Source organism: Phyllostomus hastatus, unplaced genomic scaffold (assembly GCF_019186645.2).
Source record: "Phyllostomus hastatus isolate PE091 unplaced genomic scaffold, TTU_PhHast_1.1 phas_contig_17, whole genome shotgun sequence".
Taxonomy (NCBI): Eukaryota; Metazoa; Chordata; class Mammalia; order Chiroptera; family Phyllostomidae; genus Phyllostomus; species Phyllostomus hastatus.
The window spans coordinates 7809207-7827248 of record NW_025333664.1 but is presented as its reverse complement, the minus strand read 5'-3'; the positions used below and the strand labels follow the sequence as shown (position 1 = coordinate 7827248).

The window sequence follows — 18042 nt, the reverse complement described above, 5'->3', positions numbered from 1 at the left end:
CCGTTTCTGGTGACATACATGCATGATTATTTCTCCGACTGTTCCGTGGCTGCCACTGACTCCCTTTCCCCGACCCCTGGTCCTGTCAAAGCCTCCGTCACATGAGGGAGATGACCAGCCATCGCAGAAAGCGCCCCGGGCCCCGGGTGCAAGCCTGGCTCCGCCTCTTCCTTGCCGTCTGCCCCGGGCAGGTCATCCAAACCTCGGTTTCCTCATCTGTGACATGGGGCTCATGCTGGAGCCCCGCCCATGAGCTGGTTGCCAGGCTTCAGAGAGGTGGGAGGTACGAGGGCCAGGACTATCAGACACTCACAAGGACACCCAGACAAGCTGCAGGGGGTGGGCTTGATTAAGAGTGGGGGTCTGGAGCCAGATCTCCGGGGCCGAGTCCCGTTCCTTGGGCCGGTCCCCTGACCTCTCTGTGTGTCCGCTTTTCTGTGAAACCAGAGGCGATGGCTCCGGCCCACAGGGGTGTTTTGAAGATCACCAAGCTGAGTTAGGGCCGTGCTTGGCGCACAGCAGTCCCTGCCTTCGTCATTTCCAGGTATGGAAGGAAGGTGCTTGCAGCCTGGGGAGCCAATTCAGGGCGCCCGTTCCCCCGAACTGCAGCCCCAGCCTGCGTCACGAGGGTCCCTGTGGGTTTGGGGGCAGGCAGCCCAGCCACAGTGGACGTGGGTCATGGGGCCACCAGGCAAGTCCCGGGCTCCTGCAGCTGGGACCAATTGCTTCCTTCCTCTGTTCTGGGTGCCAGGCAGGCCCAGAAACCGCCGGGTGCCAGCAGGGCCGGCCTGCCCTCTGATGGGGAGGAAGTGGGCGGGTGCCCTGAGCACAGAGGAGCCAGGCAGACGTGCCCCGAGGTGGCACAGTCAGGGCTGATGTGGGCATCCTCACGCACTCGCCCGCTGCTTACGGAGCAGGCCCTCCCCGGCTTGCCCACGTCAAGCGGCCTTGAGGCTGCCTCAGGTCAGAGTGGAGATTCAGGGTGGACGGGGGGCGGGCAGGGCACGTGGTCTGTCCCTACTCCTCCAAACACCGCCGAAGGCTGGCACCCTGGGACCCAGCCTGTAGGAAGGGCGGGTGGCATGTGCCCCATGTGCATCCTTTGTATGCGTGTGTTTGGGGGTGACTGTGGGAACGAGTGAAAGCAGGGCTGTAAGGAGGCAAGCAAACATGTGTGCATGTGCGTGGTTGTGTGTGGGTGTGAGTGAGTAGGCATCAGTGTGCGCCAGGGTGCCTGGGTGGGGGCAGCGTCACACGGAGTGCACAAACTGGTTTGAGCCTGTGAGTGTGTGTCCGGGTGTGCGAATGACAAAATCAGTGTGTGTGTGTTTAACTGCGTGAGTGTATGAGTGTGTGCCCCTGGGTCTGAGGCTTGAGGCCAGGTGTGTCTGGTTGTGTGTTTGTGTGTGCATGCACTATCGTGAAAAGTCCCACAAGGGGCCCCTTTTGCATACAGAGCTCTGCTGCCTTGCACGGGGACGCTCGTGGACGGTGGGGGTCTGTGCATTTAGAACCTGAACTCAGGTGTGCAGGAGCTCCCAGGGAGGAGGGACGAGGTAAACGATCTTCAAACTGAGCACTGACCAATCAGAACAGGGGCCAGCCAGGCCGGCTCCTGTTACCCCAACTTCCCATGATCCCACCAGCATCCGAGAAGGTCTTGACCTGGGGACATTCTGAGGCAGCCCCAAACCCAACCAGCAAATAGCCTTTTTTACCAGTTGATAATAATAGCAAACATCCATTCCTGCATTCATTCATTCACTCATCCGCCCATTTTTGAAACGCCCATTTCCTGAGCTCCTACAACGTGCCAGACACGGCGTGCGGCACGAGAGATGCAGTAAAGAACGAAATGGACAAAGATCCCTCTGCTGGTGGCGTTGGCAAGCTGGTGGGACCAACAGACAACAAAGTAAGTGAACAGCAGATGTGGAGGGTTCACTGGTGCCTGGGCTGTAGATTTTTTAAAAAGCCGGAGCGGCAGACGGAGAGCACCAGGTGGGATTGCTGCTTTAAAGGCGTTGGTCAGCCGAGACGTCGGTGGGAAGGTGACATGTGAGTGAGGACCTGGCGGAGCGAGGCGGGAGCCCTGTGGCTATCCAGGGGGAGAGCGGTCCAGACAGAGGGCCTGGCGAGGGCAAAGGCCCTGGGGCCAGTGCCCGCCTGGCTTGTTCAGGGAAGAGGAAATGTGCTCCTGTGGACGCGATGTTGTGTGTGTGTGTGTGTGTGTGTTAACTGATAGAAAAGCAGAGGGTGCTCATGGGAAGATCAAATAATGGAGAAGGAATAAAGGAGAAACGGAAACCCCAGAGTAACGGGGAGGGGGCGGGGAGGCGGACTGAGGACCAGGGGTGTCTGTTGTACAGCTCACCCCATAATCAAAGCGAGTTTCCGTCTTGACAGGGCAGCATCAAAACAGTGCAGCTGCGGCCAGAGCTCCCAACCGCCGCGCGAGGCCGGCTTTACGGCTCTCCGCTGAGGCCTGAGCCCAGCTGGGTACTTAGTAGGTGCTTGCTGGAGGGAGTCTCTGCCTCACACATCCTCCCAGTCCCCCGAGGCCTGAGCGGGAGAGCAAAGGTGGGCGCGAGCCCCCTCAGTGTGGAGACTCAGCCCCCAGTCCCCGAAGGCCGCCTGCCCGGCCCCCCGGTGGCCCCACATGACAGCGTCACCTCTTCCTCCTCCTGCTTTTATGAGCTGAGAAGGAGGCTTGTCCCACGTTGCACAACTGCCCCTTAATTGCTATTTCCTCTCAGTTATGAATTGTGTCATGGATACGGCCGCTCACGTTATTAAGCTTCCACAGAGGCCTTATCGCCTGGACGCCAGCCAGCAACCCGGCCTGACCTACTTTCCCACCGGATTTCAAAACCGCCTCCCTCATCCTCTCGCTGGACTTTTCCTAAGGAGAGTCCTCTGTGCCCGAAAACTCGCCGCTAAAAATAAAAACTGGAACGAGGGGGGCGGGCACAGCTGGCCCCAGGAAGGCCTAAGACTGAGAGCGCCCCGTGATTGCGGCCAAGCTCCTCCCCCTCCCAGAAGTTTCCTCAGCAGCCTGTCCCCGGGACGGATGCAGGGTTCCCATCAGGACAGGCTGCGACACCAGGGTTCCCGGCTGACCGGGTCTGAGCCTCTCATTTCTCAATCACGGATAGAAGGACTGACTTCAGAGTCAGGCAAACCTGGGTTCAAATCCTGCCTTTGCCTCTGACCAGCTCATTCATTCATCCAGGGTATTTATTCTCCCCTGAATGTTGGCACTGTGCTGGGCACTGGGGACGTATCTGAGAACAAGGCAGATATAGTCCCCACCCTCATAGAACGTATACCCTAGTGGGCAGAGACGGGCACAAAACAAATCATTTTGGGATAAGAATAACGAAAGTAAATGAAAGTGAGGCAATGTGGCGGGCTGCACAGTGACAGGCACCATCAGCTAAGACAGTCAGGGGGGTCTCTCTGAGGATGGAGTCAATTCATCAGGACCCAAAGGATGAGAATCAGTTCCAGGGAGCAGGGTGGGCGCACGGGTGAGGCGAGCGAGTGAGCCGGGCTACAGAATGTGCGGGGGCACTTGGTCTCAGCCCCGCTCAGTTGTAGCCTGGCGCTGGAGAGTGAGTACCTCCTCAGCGTTTTCATCCTGGGCCTCTCTCGCTTGCCTCAGCCTCATCCTGGAGCTGCAGCGAGGGAAGCGAGTCCACAGAGGAGCACAGCCAGTGCAGAGGCCCTGGGGGTGGGGGCGAGCCCGGTGTGGGGGAGCAGAGAGACCCCGGAGGAGTGGGGAGCGGGGATGACGGTAGGGAGATGCTGAGTGCAGATCACGAGGGCCTTGCGGGCCAGGCGTGGCGAGAGCTCGGTGGGAGACGGAGAAAGACAGCTGCGCCTTGAACTGCGTGGGTTTGAACTGCGTGGGTTTGAACTGCGTGGGTCCACTCATGCACGGTTTCTTTCAATAAATACTTACAGCACTGCAAGGGTGTCTTCCCTTCCTTATGATTTTCTTAATACCATTTCTTTTCTCTAGCTTACTGTACTGTAAGGAGAAGTCTGTGATACATGTAACATACAAGATACATGCTAATAGCCTGTTAATGTTGTCAGCAAGGCATGTGGTGATGAAGTTTTCAGAGTCAAAAGCTCCACTTGGACTTTTGACTGTGCAGAGGGCCGGCACCCCTCACTCCTGCGTCGTTCAAGGGCAACTGTATTTTGAAGGTCGAGCCCACAGTACCGGAGGGTGAACTGGTGATTGCAGGGGAGGTGGAAGGAACCAGAACCGACTCCTGGGCCGGAGGGACGGTGGCGGTTCCTTGACGGAGCTACAGGAGGCTGACCAGCACGTGCTCTGTCTCCCGGGGTCACTTTTCCTCACCTCAGCCCCGTCTGCCCAAACACCGTATCATCCTCAGCTAAGAGCCTGGTGCGTAGTGAACGCTCCTCTGACGATCCATCCGCACCGAGGGGTTTACCTGCGGTCCTCCGGCGAGTGAATGGCCCGGCCTGACCTGGAACCCAGGCCCTGCGCTCCCGGATGCGCCGCAGCGGGCAGGCCCGGGCCGGCGCGTGACTGCGCAGAAATGCGGCCTCCCGGCCAGCGGGCCTCGGCAGCGGAGGCCGACTCCTCTTCTGCCCGAGCCGGGCTTGCGCACGGGGCTGTTTATCTGACTTGGCTGAAGTTTGAGTCCTGGGCCTGTAAACACAGCCTTCTGATTATTACACAAACGGGACATGCTCGCGGGATAAAAATTTGAGAACGGAAATAGGCAAAAACAGACAAACAAACAAACAAACAAACAGGGCCTACAAGCGGAGGGAGACGGGGTGGGGGTGGGGGCACAAGCCCAGCGTCTAAATGAACACATGGGCCCCGCGGTACAGGCGGAAGGACCTTGACCGCACGGTTCTTCCGGCAGAAGATGGGAAGCAACCCGAGCATCCGAGAACGGGGGCCTTTCTTGCCGAGTAGAGGGAGTGTGTCCCAATATCATGCAGCCGCTGAGGCGAGTCCGAGAGCTGGACGTGGAAAAACCGCCGAGATGTCATGTTATGTTATCAACAAGGCCTGCTGAGAAAAACAAGATGCCAAACAGAGATTATAGAATGCTACCGTGTGTGTGTGTGTGTGTGTGTGTGTGTGTGTGTGTGTGTGTTAGGAGGAAAGGGGGATCCGTGAGCGTATTTGCCGAGAGGCACACAGATCATCTCTGAGGGAGACACGAGGCCCTGGTGGCAGTGGGGCTGCTGGGCAGAGGGGTCACGGGTCCAAAAATGCAGAAACCCTCTGGGACCGATGGCGAGCCAGACATGGGAGGGAGGTAACTCTTCTGTTCTGGTCCTTCTGCGTAGTTGGAAAGCATTTGTTTTGGTTTTGTTTTGGTTCTGTCTTCTGAGAAACATTGTAATGATGTTTGAGACTCCCCTCTCCGTCTCAGAGTTCTTTCCAAAAGGCTGGGGATAGTCTAAGCTGGCGTTTCCGAAAAGCCCGCCCGCACGCCCGGGATTGCAGCGAGGGGCCTGCGGGCCGTGGGGCCGTGGGGCCAGGGAGGAAGAAACTGCGGGCCCTGCTGACCCGCCACTCCGAGCAGTTCCTCTTTTATCTTCTTTTATAGGTTGGATAACAAGTAAAGGTTCGGCTGTAAAAGGGTTTTGCCTACTTTGAAATGAGATGTTTGAAAAAGCTTTGATCTCGAATAATCTCATTCTACTGATGAGAAGACAGGGGCCCAGAAAGGAGGGACGGGGGGTGGGGGGAGGTGGTCCCAGACCCAGGCAGACCTGCCTCTGGCTGAGTGCCTTATGTGGTAAGTTTTCCTCCTCAAACTGTAGCTTCCTCCTTCCAAAACAGAAAGACAAACAAACAAACAACCAGGTGAGCCAGACTCCTCGGAGATATCTGATGGGGAAGTGGACCCTGGGTTCTCAGTCTTTTTGGTCTTGGCAGAAACATGCTCGGGCCATCAGACTGCTTCTGTTTCGCCATCCAATTTTCTAAGAAAGGCAAGAATGACCTCCTGCCCCCTATTTCACTCAAGTCCAAGATCAGGCATATCTCCGTTCACCAGAAGTCAACTCACTGCAAAACTCAGGTATTCGTTAGGCTGCGTTCAAGGGCAAGCACAGGAACACCCAAGGCAAAAGGCTTCATCATTAAGGTACTGCATCTTCTTATATGTTCAAAAGTGCAGAGACCCTCTGGGACCATTGGGCATGCATTCAGCTGCAAGTAACACAAAAGCCTGCCCATTGGGAGGTTCACACTGTCTCCTGCTGCTAGAAATCCAGGCATCTGGAGCCAATAGGACAGTGGCTCTGCGATGCCCCCCAGGGCCCAGGTTCTTACCCACTTTTTGCTCAGCCATCATGAACACATGGCTTTTGTCCTCAGGGTCGGTCGGTCACGGTTGCAAGATGGCCACTTTGCTGCCAGCTGCTACCCAGGTTACGAGCCGGAAGAAGAGGCAAGAGGCGAGCAGCATGTCCACCCTGCCTGTCTGTTTTCAAAAAAGCTTTTCCGAGAGTCCCACTTGGCAAACTTGGCTTCGTTTTCATTGGTTAGGCCTGGGTCACATGACCCCTCCTAGCTGTGAGGGAGTCGAAGAGAGTGCGTGCGTTGAGGTGGCCCATTGCCATCCCAGATAAAACCAGGGTTCTGTAAACACACACAAAAGAGACTGTAGGTATTGAGCTGGCACTGAGCAGTGTCTTCCACAAGGAGTTCAAGGGCTGTTAAGACAGTGACTCAGAGACACCAGCAAGGACATGTTTTTCCTCCTTCTCTACCATGACCGGTATGTAGGCTTCTGTCCTGAGACCTGACCTGCCTCCTCAGGCAGGGGAAGGGGCCCCTCCCCCGGAGCACATAGACGGATGCCCCTCAGATAACAGAGGGTTCTCTCAGCCAGGGAGAAGGGTTGACAGTGGCTGTGGTTTGGGCCACCGACAGTGTGTACCACACCCCTATGAACCAGAATGTTTTTACTTCATCCTCTTCCCTCCTGAGCTCGCTATCATCTCATTTCAAATCTCATCACATGCAGCAGTCAGCTCTGGGTGCAGTATGCTGCATAACAAAATATCCCAAACCTTTCACTCATTTGCTGTTGTCATTGGACCTAAGTTCCTGAGGACTTTTGTGTTTCTCAGGTTCCTGGACACATGTCAGGCAGTGACAAAGAGCTATGGAGAAAAACAAAGCAGGGTAAGGGCAGAGTTGTTCTGGGAAAGAGACGCCATTCCGGTGGGATCAGGGATGGCTTCTCTGACTAGAAGCTACTGCAGTGAAGGAAGTAAGGGAGCAGCAAGTGCAAAGGCCTGAGACAAAAGGGGCTTGGTGGAGGCCGGTGCAAGGAGCGGGACAGGCGAAGGAAGGAAGGCCGAGGAGAAAAGGGAAGCACTGGGGAGGGAGCGGCCTGTTAGGCCACAGGAAGGACTTGACTCTGACCCTGAGTGCAGTGGGAGCCACGAGAGGGTTTGAGCAGTGGAGGGAGGTGACCTTACTGAGGTTGCCACAGGGTCCCTCCGAATGCACGTGGAGAACAGTCTGCACCAGCCAGGGCGGAAGCAGGAAGCAGGGTTCTGCAGGCCTCATACACCGAGGTCAAAGAGAGGATTCAGGTGTCGCAGTGACATTCTCAGAAAGCCCGGGAAGGCCAAACAGGATTTTCAGGTTGCTTCAGATCTGCCAGAAGGCGGACAGTGCCAGCATGCTCCATTCCCAGGCCTCCCGGGCCCCCCGCCTTTTCTGTGGCATCCTCGGGCCACATTGAGGCTGCGGTTCTGGTGTTGGGGCCAGTCACCCCTCTGCGTGCTGCCTGGCTGTTCTGGACAGCACCGGGTAAGGTGTGAGGGCTCGGCAGGCACAGTGCGGCCCAGGTGACGGCGACCGAGCTTGCACCCAAGATGCTGCTGACGACCATGAACCCGAGAACAAACACAATTCCTCTGCTGCAAAAGTAGGCGCTGCGTCCTCACACACCGTGTCCCCGGCACCCGGCTCCCTTATCTCACCACGCAATCCTGCAGAGAGTAACGCAGTGTATTTGTGTCTGTGGTTTTGGTTCCTAAAACCTATGACATCAGATAAGTGCAATATTCACAAAAATGAAAAACATCACCGAGAGGAGAAAAAAAAAAAAACAACCGAAAAGAAGCCCCGGGTTTCGGCCTCAATTTCCTTCCCCAGAGGAAGAGGCGCTGGGTGCTTGAGGTTTCAGGGCGCGGAGGCTGGGGGCTGGGGAATCCCGTGCTGCCCTGGCCCTCTCCTGAGCCAGCTCACTCTCAGGGAGTGTAAAACCCTCCCTGCCGCACGGAAATGGTGATCGCCGCCTCCCTGGGCTGCCCCTGCACAGCGACTCGATAAAAACACCAGTAATGGCTAATCTTTGGACCATGCATGGCCCCCAGGCCATCTGCTTGGGGCGACCTTCACCCTCTGGAGGAGCAGCGAGGACCTTCCCGGGTTTACGGGCGGGAACACGGAGGCTTCCAGTAGGAAGAGAAGGTGGTTGCGAAACACCACGTGGCCACCTTTGTTGTTTAGAAAATACAAACATGTAACACGGAAATTAACGAAACAAACATAGGAAGATAAAAAGTGGGCAACAAGGTCTGGCAGGACGTATGCTCCCATGTCACCGCGATTGTCCTGGGTGTCACGGCTGCCACCAAAGGCAGTGATCCCACGGCCGCCCCTCACCCATCGTCATCATTCAGGTCTCTTAGCCGGACGCCGCCTGTGCAGAGAGGCTGTCTCCCAGCCCCCACCTGCGGGGCTCTTCCAGCCCCTCTCCCTCCCATCGCTTAGCTCATCTCCTGGTTCGCTGACCATTCCCAGGATGCACCTCGGTTTCTCGTCAGTTTCTGGGTTTCTCGCCTGCCCGTGCTCCCCACGAGCGGGCGTGGGAGCCTGTCCCCTGTACCCCGCCCTCAGCAGCGCCCTGAGCGGCGCCTGGCACAAGTGGACCTCGATAGATACAACTTGACGACGGACTGTGTTTTCTTCTTATTTGTTTTAATTTTACTTAAAAAAAAATATGGGTTCTTTTCCATTGTTGCTTTAAAGTGGGGATGAGAAATGAGCCGCCGGGAGCCTCCCTAGGATGCCGGCGCCTCCGAGGAGGGTAACCCTGCCTGCCCCAGAGCGGGCCAAGCGGCCAACAGCCCGGGGCTCCTCAGCCCGGCCTGCCTGCCTTCCCGGGCCCGGAGATCTCCCCGCCTGGGACAGAGTTATCTTTGAATGACACAGTGTCCGGTCTTCCCCTCCGGGCGAGGCCGCCCTGAATCTCAGGGGCCACCGGGGAGCGCCAGGGCCAAACGCAGCCCACGGGAGGTTGTTCCTTGGCCCATGCAGTTCCAACAGTTCGGGATTTCATCATCACTTAAAAATCAAGCGACTTTGGAAGAAATAGACAATGGCTTCCTGATGGGCACGGCATCAGATGAGAATAAATGAAGGGGAAGCCTTCGCATCTTTAATGTGACAATGCCGCCAACATATAAACGTCGTGTAATTTCAAGTAGCGACCTGCCGGACTTTTTAATTGGATAAAGTAATCCTGGGTGGACAAGAAAAGTATGCCACAGAAAAGCACCGGAAAGGATGGCGGAGAGGGTATTTTGACTCACTGGGAAAATGGAATATTTAGTCCAGGAGACCAGCATAGAGCACTGTCAATTTATTTTATTTATCACTAAAATAAAAATAGACTCCTGTCTTCCACCATGTGTTAAAAAAAACCCCAGAGAATTCACATAAAACATCTAGATTTCTAGCTTGCCTAAAAACTCTGGCAACAGTGGGCTCTCGTTTTCCAAGGCAGCCATGGGCCGGTGCTGAGTTGAAACTCAGGGATGTTCCGACTTGCCACAGTCCTCACCACTCCCTACTGCCTCCCACTCAACTGCCTTCATTCGTGTGTCCTGCCTGGGCACTGAATTCACTGGAGTTGAGAGCCCCTGAACTCAGGGCACATTTGAAGTTACATTTCTGCTGTTAGCCGCCTTGGCTCTAATTTTATTTTTCTTGGTGGAGACACAATTCTGGGGGAAGGATGTGGCTTGAGGAATGGTTACCAGCCTGGACCTGGGAGTCCAAGGGCCTTGAGCGCTTTCTGAACAGTGAGATCCCCTCCCAGTGCTGCAGCCTCTTCCTCTGCCAGTGGGACTAATAAGAGCTGTCACTCCTCACTTGCCACCATTCCCATGAAATGCACGCCCCAGGGCTCTGAGCAGAGTTACACCAGGAAACAGTGGCGGTGGCATGAGGATGACAAAAACCGCTCCCTTCAGAATTTAGTGTTTTCAGTTGTCAGGCTTCTGGGGGAGAAAAGGAAAGGAGGAAGAGAAACAGGGAGGAGGTGGGCCGAGCAGAGACTTTGTTTTGATCTCCTTTTGCCAAAAAGGAGGAAAAGAGTAAACAAACAGCCTTGGCCGCCTTTGATTCCACTGCCAGCCTCTGGAGCTGATAAGAACCAGCCAAATCGGAGTTGGGCAACTCTGTTCCCTGGGCGTGTGGAATCTGGGACCCCAGAGCCTGCACCCTGCCCGGAACGTCCACCCTTCTTCCCCCTTCTTGCCTTTTCCTAGGAGACTTGGCAGAGGGGAAGATGGGAGGACACCCCCACCCCTGTCACCGTGGGACCCCACGTGAGCCATGAGAAATGGGTCTTGGAAGGGGACCTCTGGCACATGAACAGCTCAGCCCCCTGTCCCGGGAAGGAGCCCCCTAACGGGCACTGAAGGGGAAGTGTAACCCTCAGGCATTTGCCCTGGCAGTGAACTGGGCGGAAGGAGGCAAAGCTGCTGGAGAAGAACAGAAGTGCCTCCCCGCCCAGCAGCTGGTGGAGAGAAGGCACATGACCCAGGGGTTCACAGGCTGCCTCTGCATCCACCCTGTTTACAGTGCCGTGACCTCGGGCAAGTGACTTCTCCCACTCAACCTCGGGTTCCGAATCTGCCTTGAGGGATTGTTTAGGGTTCAGCGTGCTAGTGCCCATCAAGTGCCTGGCGCATAGTAGGTCCAATCACTGGATGCTATTGTTGTAAAATGGCTTAGGGAATCTCAGGACAGCCGCAGGGAGAGAGACCGAAAAATGCCCGGACCTCAGGTCCAGAGAGATGACAAAGGACAGTCATTGGCAATCTCTAAAGGCACCTGCCAAGGACCACACGGTCCAAGAAGTCAGGAGCCGGGCCTGCTTGAGTGGGAAGGGGCAAGCTCTGGACAGAGTCTAGCACAAACGGGGGACATGTCCTCCGTGATACTTCTGGGGACAGCTTCCCTGGGGACTGACACGTAGCTGAAAGCTGAGGCCCAGGGGCTGAGACCTTGTTCTCTGGGGCCACAGGGTCTTTTCCAGCTCTGCCCTTCCCAGCTCTGTGGCTCTGTGACCAGAGCAGGGGTTAGCACCGCGGGCCCCAGAGTGCGGCCTGAGACTTGGTGATCACGGCTTCCTCCACCCCCACCCCACCCCCTGTCCCAGGTGTGATTCTAGGGGTCCGGGCTCCTGGTACACAGCTGTACCCGTAGGTGTGTTTGCTCCACACGCCATTTCCGGCAGAGCCAACTCTGTGCTGGGCACAGCGTGCCAGAGAAAATGCAGACCCCTCCCCTGCCCCCGAGATCCCGAGGACAGACAGGTGTACAACTCTCACGGCCCAGCAGAGGCGGCAGGACCTGGGGTGGGGGGAGGTCAGGGGAGGCTCCCTGAGGAGGCGTGTGCAAGGAGGGGCCCGAGGAAGCATCGGCGTAATAACCAGACTGGGCAGATGCTCCAAGTGGGGGACAGCCCCCCAGGGAGGGCCCTTGATAACTGGACGTGGCCACCTGTGCTGGAATTCTGGGGGAAGAGCTTGACCCTCACTGTCCGTGTGACCTTGGGCAGCCCGCACCACCTTTCTGGGTTATCATATTGGTGGTATCTTCTATAAAATGGGAATAGTGACAGTCCCCGTCTCCTAGGGTTGTCTTGGGGATTAGGGCATGCAGAGGCCAGTGCTGGGCGTGGGGGAGGGCTTAGGAGAGTGAGTCGGCATTGTTGCCATGGTTATTACAAACACGCAGCGTTGAGCCGCCCAACCTGCTCACCTCTTCCCCTCCAATCAGCTCCTTAGATGGAGAAGCCCTGGAGCCCCCACCCCCGTGGTCATGGGGGACACCCGGGGGGGTGCAGTGAAGAGCTGCTGCCTGCCAGGATGTTGCACTAAGAGGCAGGTGCTTCCAGCGCCCCTGTCCCCAGGTTTCCCAGCTTGGCTTTCCGAAGCCTGGCTGTGCCCCCTGCAGGCCCCTCCTTACACACACATTATAGGGATGTCATCATACACCCAATGCATGTGTGTATAACATTCGTTTTCCTTTCCCTTGACTCACTTTAACTTTCTCTCCCATTGGTGAGTCATGCTGGAGCCTCAAGTTTCTCTCTTTCAAATGCCCGTGAAGACGATGAGAATTTTTAAGCGTTTTTGAGCACTCACGACATGCCTGGAATTTCCATTCATCCATTCATTCATTCACTCAACAAACAGTGGCTGAGCACCTCCCCTGTGCCTTGGAGCTCATCCATGAACCACAGAAAAAGGCCCCTGCCCTGGTGGGGCTCACAGCGCAGGGGCAAGGGTGGGGGAGGGGCAGGCGCACACACCTGCAGAGTCCATAAACAAGGTGTGCCCAAACTCCCTACCTCAACAACCCCAGAAAAGAAGCATCCCCATTTTCCAGGTGAGAAAAACCAAGATGTGGAGAGAGGAAGTGACTTGCCCAAAGTCATGCAGCTAGGAAATGGCCAAGGTGGGATTTGAACCCACACCTGTCATACTCCGGCGCCCAAGCCCTGACCCTCCTGAGGAGGTTGTCTGCTAAGACAAAGGGCCCTGTTCCACCTAGGGGCATCTTCTGCACCAGCAGCATGTTCGGGGAGCTCCGCACGGCCCCAGGTGGGGGCCATTGTTGTGTGGGGGCCCAGCTCATGCCCACAGGTCCTCAGACAGGAGGAGTTCTGCCCACCCTCCCGGCAGCCTTCAATGGACAAGGCCAAGTACACGGTTACTCTCTGGCCAGAGCCAGTGGGAACAGGACGTCCTGGTCCTGCTGCCCTGGACCGGCCCAATGAGCTATTTTGGGGCACGTTTATTGATGGGACATGAGTGTCTGCTAGACTCCTGATTGCAGAGGGAGGCCCGAGGCTGGCCTGGGATGGCCGCCCCAGGCCCTTCGCTGCCCGGGGCAGCCGCCATCCGCATCCTGTCCCCACCCCAGGCCAAGGGTGCAGCCTGAGCTGACTGGCTCCGGGAGAGGAAGGGGGCCCCCACTGGTGTGGACAGATGCTGGGGGTCACGTGGGCTACTGTTTCCCGAAATGCTGGAGCCGATTCGGTTCACAGGAGGCAGAATCCAGAATGCAAGACCAGGGTTTGTATTCCGGAGGCGAGACGCAGCTGGGTTCCCTACGAGGGATTTTACCGTGGGCAAGCCAGGAGGGCTCTCGGGGACCCAGTGTCCTGTCTGTAAGCTGGAGCTACCAGTGATAACCCTCACTCCCAGGGCAAGTGTGAGGCTTAAATAAGACGGTGCATTGAAGTCTGGCATGTAGTACGTGCTCAATAATTCATACCTTTGTACATAATCGTTGACAGCTGACATTTACTAGGAGTATAGCATGAGGTAGGCACTGGGCTAAGGTACTGATCTGTTTTCTCTCCTTCTGTCCCAACAATCCCAGGAGGCAGCGCGTGGCACCATTGCAGATGCTGTCACTGTCCCTTTGTGCAGAGAAGGAAACGGGCTCGGAGAGATACCTGACTTTCCCAAGCTCGCACTGCAAGCGTACGGCAGAAAAACACGCCTTTGAACTCAGGCCACAAGAGGGAACAGGGCCAGCCCAAGTCCAAGGGCCAGGGCCCATGTCCCCCTAAACTATTCTTAGAGGATGGTCACTCAGGTCCCACCCAAGTGCCTGCCATGCTGTTCAACTTGGTCATCCCTGAGTTCTGGGAAGTGACTTCCTGGCCCTTCCATGTGGCAGGCATCCAGAAACAAAGGTCCCAGAACCTTCCTCTGACCATCCTCCCTTCCTCGGGGTTATTTTGTTTTTCCTGGTTCATGGGCAAAAAATCTCCAAGAAAGTGGCTGGGTCGGCAAAGGTTCCAGGCTGGCCAGGAGAGGCGTGTTGCTGTGTACGCTGGGGGCTGGGGGCAGAGTGCTGGGGACCTGCTGGGGAGGGGAGGGCAAGGGGCTCCCACGCCTGTGTCACCTAAACCCCGCACCTCCCCAAGGTGCTCGTTGTGGCTGCACCTGCTTCCGAGTCACCCCCGTTGCTTCCTCCGCTGGCCTTGGGAAGATCTTCCCTTCTGCCTTTGCAGCCTGCAGCCGTACCTCCCAGTCCCCCCTCCCCCGACCCTCCCCTCGCAGCATCCTCCAGAAAGGCTGTGCTCTCCTCACTTGGAGACCTTTGCCCCTGCTGTCCCCTCCCCCGGGATGCTATTCCTCCGATCTCCACCTGCCAGATGCTTCTCCTCACACTTGCGATCCTCCTTCACAGGGAGGACTTCCCAGAACACCCGCCTGAGCTCCCCAACAGCATTTGCCCCCTGGCTTGGGGTTGCCATAGCAACAGGAAGACACGGTGCTCTAGACGCAGGTGCCCAACTATCAAGGTGGCACCTCCATCTGAGTGTCACAAAACGGAACCTCCCGCTGCCCCTCCTGAAATCACACTGCCCTCTCGTCTTCTCGCCTCAGGAATGGTGCCACCCCCCACCCAGGGGCTCAGGCCCGAACCTAGGAGGTGCACTGGGGTCATGGTCCCTCGCCCCGTACGGCCTGTCCATCAGAAGTCCTGTCGGCTTGATGGCAAAATACATCTCAAACCCGTGTTCTCATTGCCACCTTTCACCCGCCGTCACGGTGCAGGAGGCCACCACCCCACTGCCTGGGCCCTGGCACCCGTCTCCTCCCTGGTCTCTCGGCTTCCGGCTTTGCTCCACCCCACCCACCACGGTCGGAGGAAACCTTCTCAAAGACTAGAAAATAAAACCATGTCACAGCCCTGCTCGAAACCCTCTAGGACTCCCCATTCGCCTTACAACAAAATTCCTCCTCCTCCAATGTGGCCTCTAAGACCTTGTGTGATCTGACCTTCGCCCACCTCCTTAACCTCATCTCTGCCCTCTTCCCTCCTGGGCCTGAACCAGCAAGCTCTTTCCGGCCCCTAGGCAGACACTTGCCGTTCCCTTCCCCCGAGCCTTCTTCCGCCCGATAGCTGTCCGGCTCACTCTCTCACTTCATTCAGCTCTTTGCTCAAATATCAGCTCCTCAGAGCAGACGCCCACGGCCTGCCTGTCCGAAACGCTCTCCTCCAGCACCCCCTGTCTCTCTACGTACTTGATTCCCCTTTGTCGAGTTGTGTCTGTCAGACTATTACATCTTATCAGTACCCGTGCTCGCTGCGGGAGTGTTTAACCGCCGGCCCCCGGCAAGGGGGGAGCCGCGAGGTTTGCACTCGCCAGTTTCTGCGGTGTAAATATTCCCACCAAGGCCGACGGCGAGCCGTCAGCGTGACTCCCTGAACGTGGAGCGGGGAAGCGATGGGCGGGCCTGGACTATTTTCACCTTGGAATATGGTTTGTGCCACAATATGGTACAGCAGACGTCAATGACCTCAAGAACATAGAAAACAGTAAAATAGAAAGTGATGTTTTGAGTAGTTGTTCCCTTTATTTTTATTGTAGTTAATTTCATTGTAAGTTCATGGCATGGACTTTCTGGGGAGGGCGGTGAGGACCCGTGAGCCAGAGGGAGCCGGCTCCGGCACGCCCCGGGGTCCAGGCCGCAGGGAGACGGGGACAGTGTCCACGCTGTTCCCTGCTGTTTCCCCGGGGTAGCGGGAGGGGACCACAGTAGGTGCTCAGCCTGTATTTGTCGAGCATGTTGTAATGCATCTGTTTGCCTCAGAAAGCACAAACTGTTCGCCTCCATCACCTTGACTTTGTGGGCTGAATCCAACCCACAAATGGGTTTCGTTTGGCTCTCAGAATGTTTTTAACATTTTAAAAAAAATTCGCTGCCAAAATTGAAAAGTCAAGAGATTTTTGCATGAAATTCCACATAAACCTAGATTCTCGGCCTCTCTTGCAAAGCCAGACGCTCTGGGCACACTGGGCCTGAGTCCCTCGTGATGACAGAGGTCAGGGCTGAGGGGCAGTCACCCCCTTCCCACAGGGCGTGCGCTTGCCCCAGTTTGCCGCAGTCCACACCCCTCCCTGTAGCCACACTTGGGGCCTCTTCATTCATTTACATAACCCGCTGGGCCCTGTAGGTATTTGCATGGTCATTGCCATCTCGGCCTCCATTTTAACACTTGCCATGGTGCTCCCCCTGCCCCCCAAGAGTCAGACCACCTGGAGCACGGGCTCTGCGAGTTAGGCCACCTGGGGCCTCCATTCCTTCTCTAGGGCCCTGCACACAGTAGGTCCACAGGCCCTGGAATTCGCTGAAATGTTTGTTGTTGAACGGACGTCAACCCCCCTAACTGGGGCATGCACTCGGTCCAAACCCCGACCGGCCGGAATGTGACAAAGAGGTTGACCAAGGCCAGGGTTTAAAAATACCCCGGGGCTGGTCAGCTGCGCACACTCGGAGGTGTTGAAACCCGCGGGCGAAGTCTGGCCGGGGGCCAGCCCCCCGACTTTTCCCTGTGTGAATATGGGCCACCAACAGTTCCCGGTGGGGGCCAGGAGGCCGGGCCGCAGCCCCTCCCGCACCGCCCTGCCTGGGAAAGGTCAGCACTGAGTTTATAAACAGCATCGGGTGACACAACGTATTTTCGCATAAAGGGTTACCAGGCAGAGCGTGGACACAGGGCGGCCTCCCCTGGTGTTCTCACGCCGCGGTCAGCGGGCATCTCGATCCGGGATGTTGCTCCGCTGGTGGTCTTCCTACACGGCCTTCAGAGCCGCTGTCCAGTCCGCTGGAGCCACGGTTAAAAATAAGGCGCACGGCACTGTCCCCTGGGGGCCAGCCAGCCGGGGGGGGGGGGCCGGCCAGGGGAGGAGCGAGCCCCGCCTGGGCGCCGACGGAGTGCCAGGCGCTTCAGAGGCATTAGCTCAGTGTGCCTGGGGAGGGAGGGGCCATCACCCCACTTACAGGGTGGGGAGACTGAGGCCAGGGAGTGCTGCCACTCACTGGGTCCAAGTTTCTTGGGAAGTTCATGGCCGCGCTGGCATTTAAGTCCACGAGGCCCAAGGGCGGGGAAGTCAGGGGCTCAGCGCTCCACCCCGCTGGGCCCCAAGCCCCTGCAGCCGTGTCCGGGTCTAGGCCGGGTCTCGGCAACAGCACCCGCCCAGCCCGTCCAAACCCTGCTCCTCCCCCTGGCTTCCCAGCGGGAAGTCTCCTGGAGCTGACGTTTGGGAGCTGGGGGCGGGGAGGCCGACAAACACGAAGAGGTAAATTAAATATATTGTGTTTCAGACGGCAGCGAGTCCCGCGGAGGCAAATACACCGGAAGGCAGATGGAGCGTCTCAGAGAGGCACCGGCCTGAGCGCGGAGCCAGGGGAGACCTTGTCGAGCAAATATTTGAGGACAGACTGAAAGGCCGGAGGGATTGAGCAATGAGGGTCGCTGGGGGAAGAGCGTTCCTGGCGGAGGGAACTCCAAGTGCGAGGGCCCTGAGGCTGGATTCCGCCTGGCCTGCGCGAGGGTGGCGAGGGTGGCGCGGGGGCCGGCAGTGCTGGGCTGGGCTGGGCAGCAGGAGCGAGGGGCAGCCTGGGAGGAGGCGAGGGTGCAGAGGAGGTGGGTCGGCCCGCAGAGCCTCGCACACCATTGGGAGGAGCCGGGCTGTTGTCTGGTGGAGGTGGGAGCCACGGAAGGTCCTGAACAGGGGAAGGCGCGGTCTGGTCTAGGCTCTGAAAGAGTCCACCTGGCCGTGTGTGGAAAGTGGGCTGTCGGGAGCGAAGAGGGAAGGGGGACAAGCAGCGAGGAGGTGCCTGCAGTGGTCCAGGCAAAGGACCGTGGTGACGGGGCCCAGGCGGTGGCCATGGAGGTGGGAGGTG

The 18042-nt window shown here is 57.4% G+C and overlaps 1 protein-coding gene and 1 long non-coding RNA gene across 2 annotated transcripts; one reads left to right on the top strand and one right to left on the bottom strand.

Annotated features, from left to right (window-relative positions):
* Positions 1 to 2018: 2018 nt before the first annotated feature.
* Positions 2019 to 16948, bottom strand: LOC123815264. Its single transcript, XR_006785052.1, has 3 exons — positions 16833 to 16948; positions 6341 to 6649; positions 2019 to 5065 (listed from the first exon to the last, which is right to left on the bottom strand). It is a non-coding gene; the product is annotated as an uncharacterized LOC123815264 (long non-coding RNA).
* On the top strand, positions 13181 to 15222 carry LOC123815262. The gene is made up of 2 exons (XM_045833514.1): positions 13181 to 13404; positions 13715 to 15222. Exon 2 carries the CDS (start codon positions 13954 to 13956, stop codon positions 15016 to 15018), a length of 1065 nt encoding a protein of 354 aa, XP_045689470.1. The 5' UTR covers positions 13181 to 13404; positions 13715 to 13953; the 3' UTR covers positions 15019 to 15222.
* Positions 16949 to 18042: the final 1094 nt, after the last annotated feature.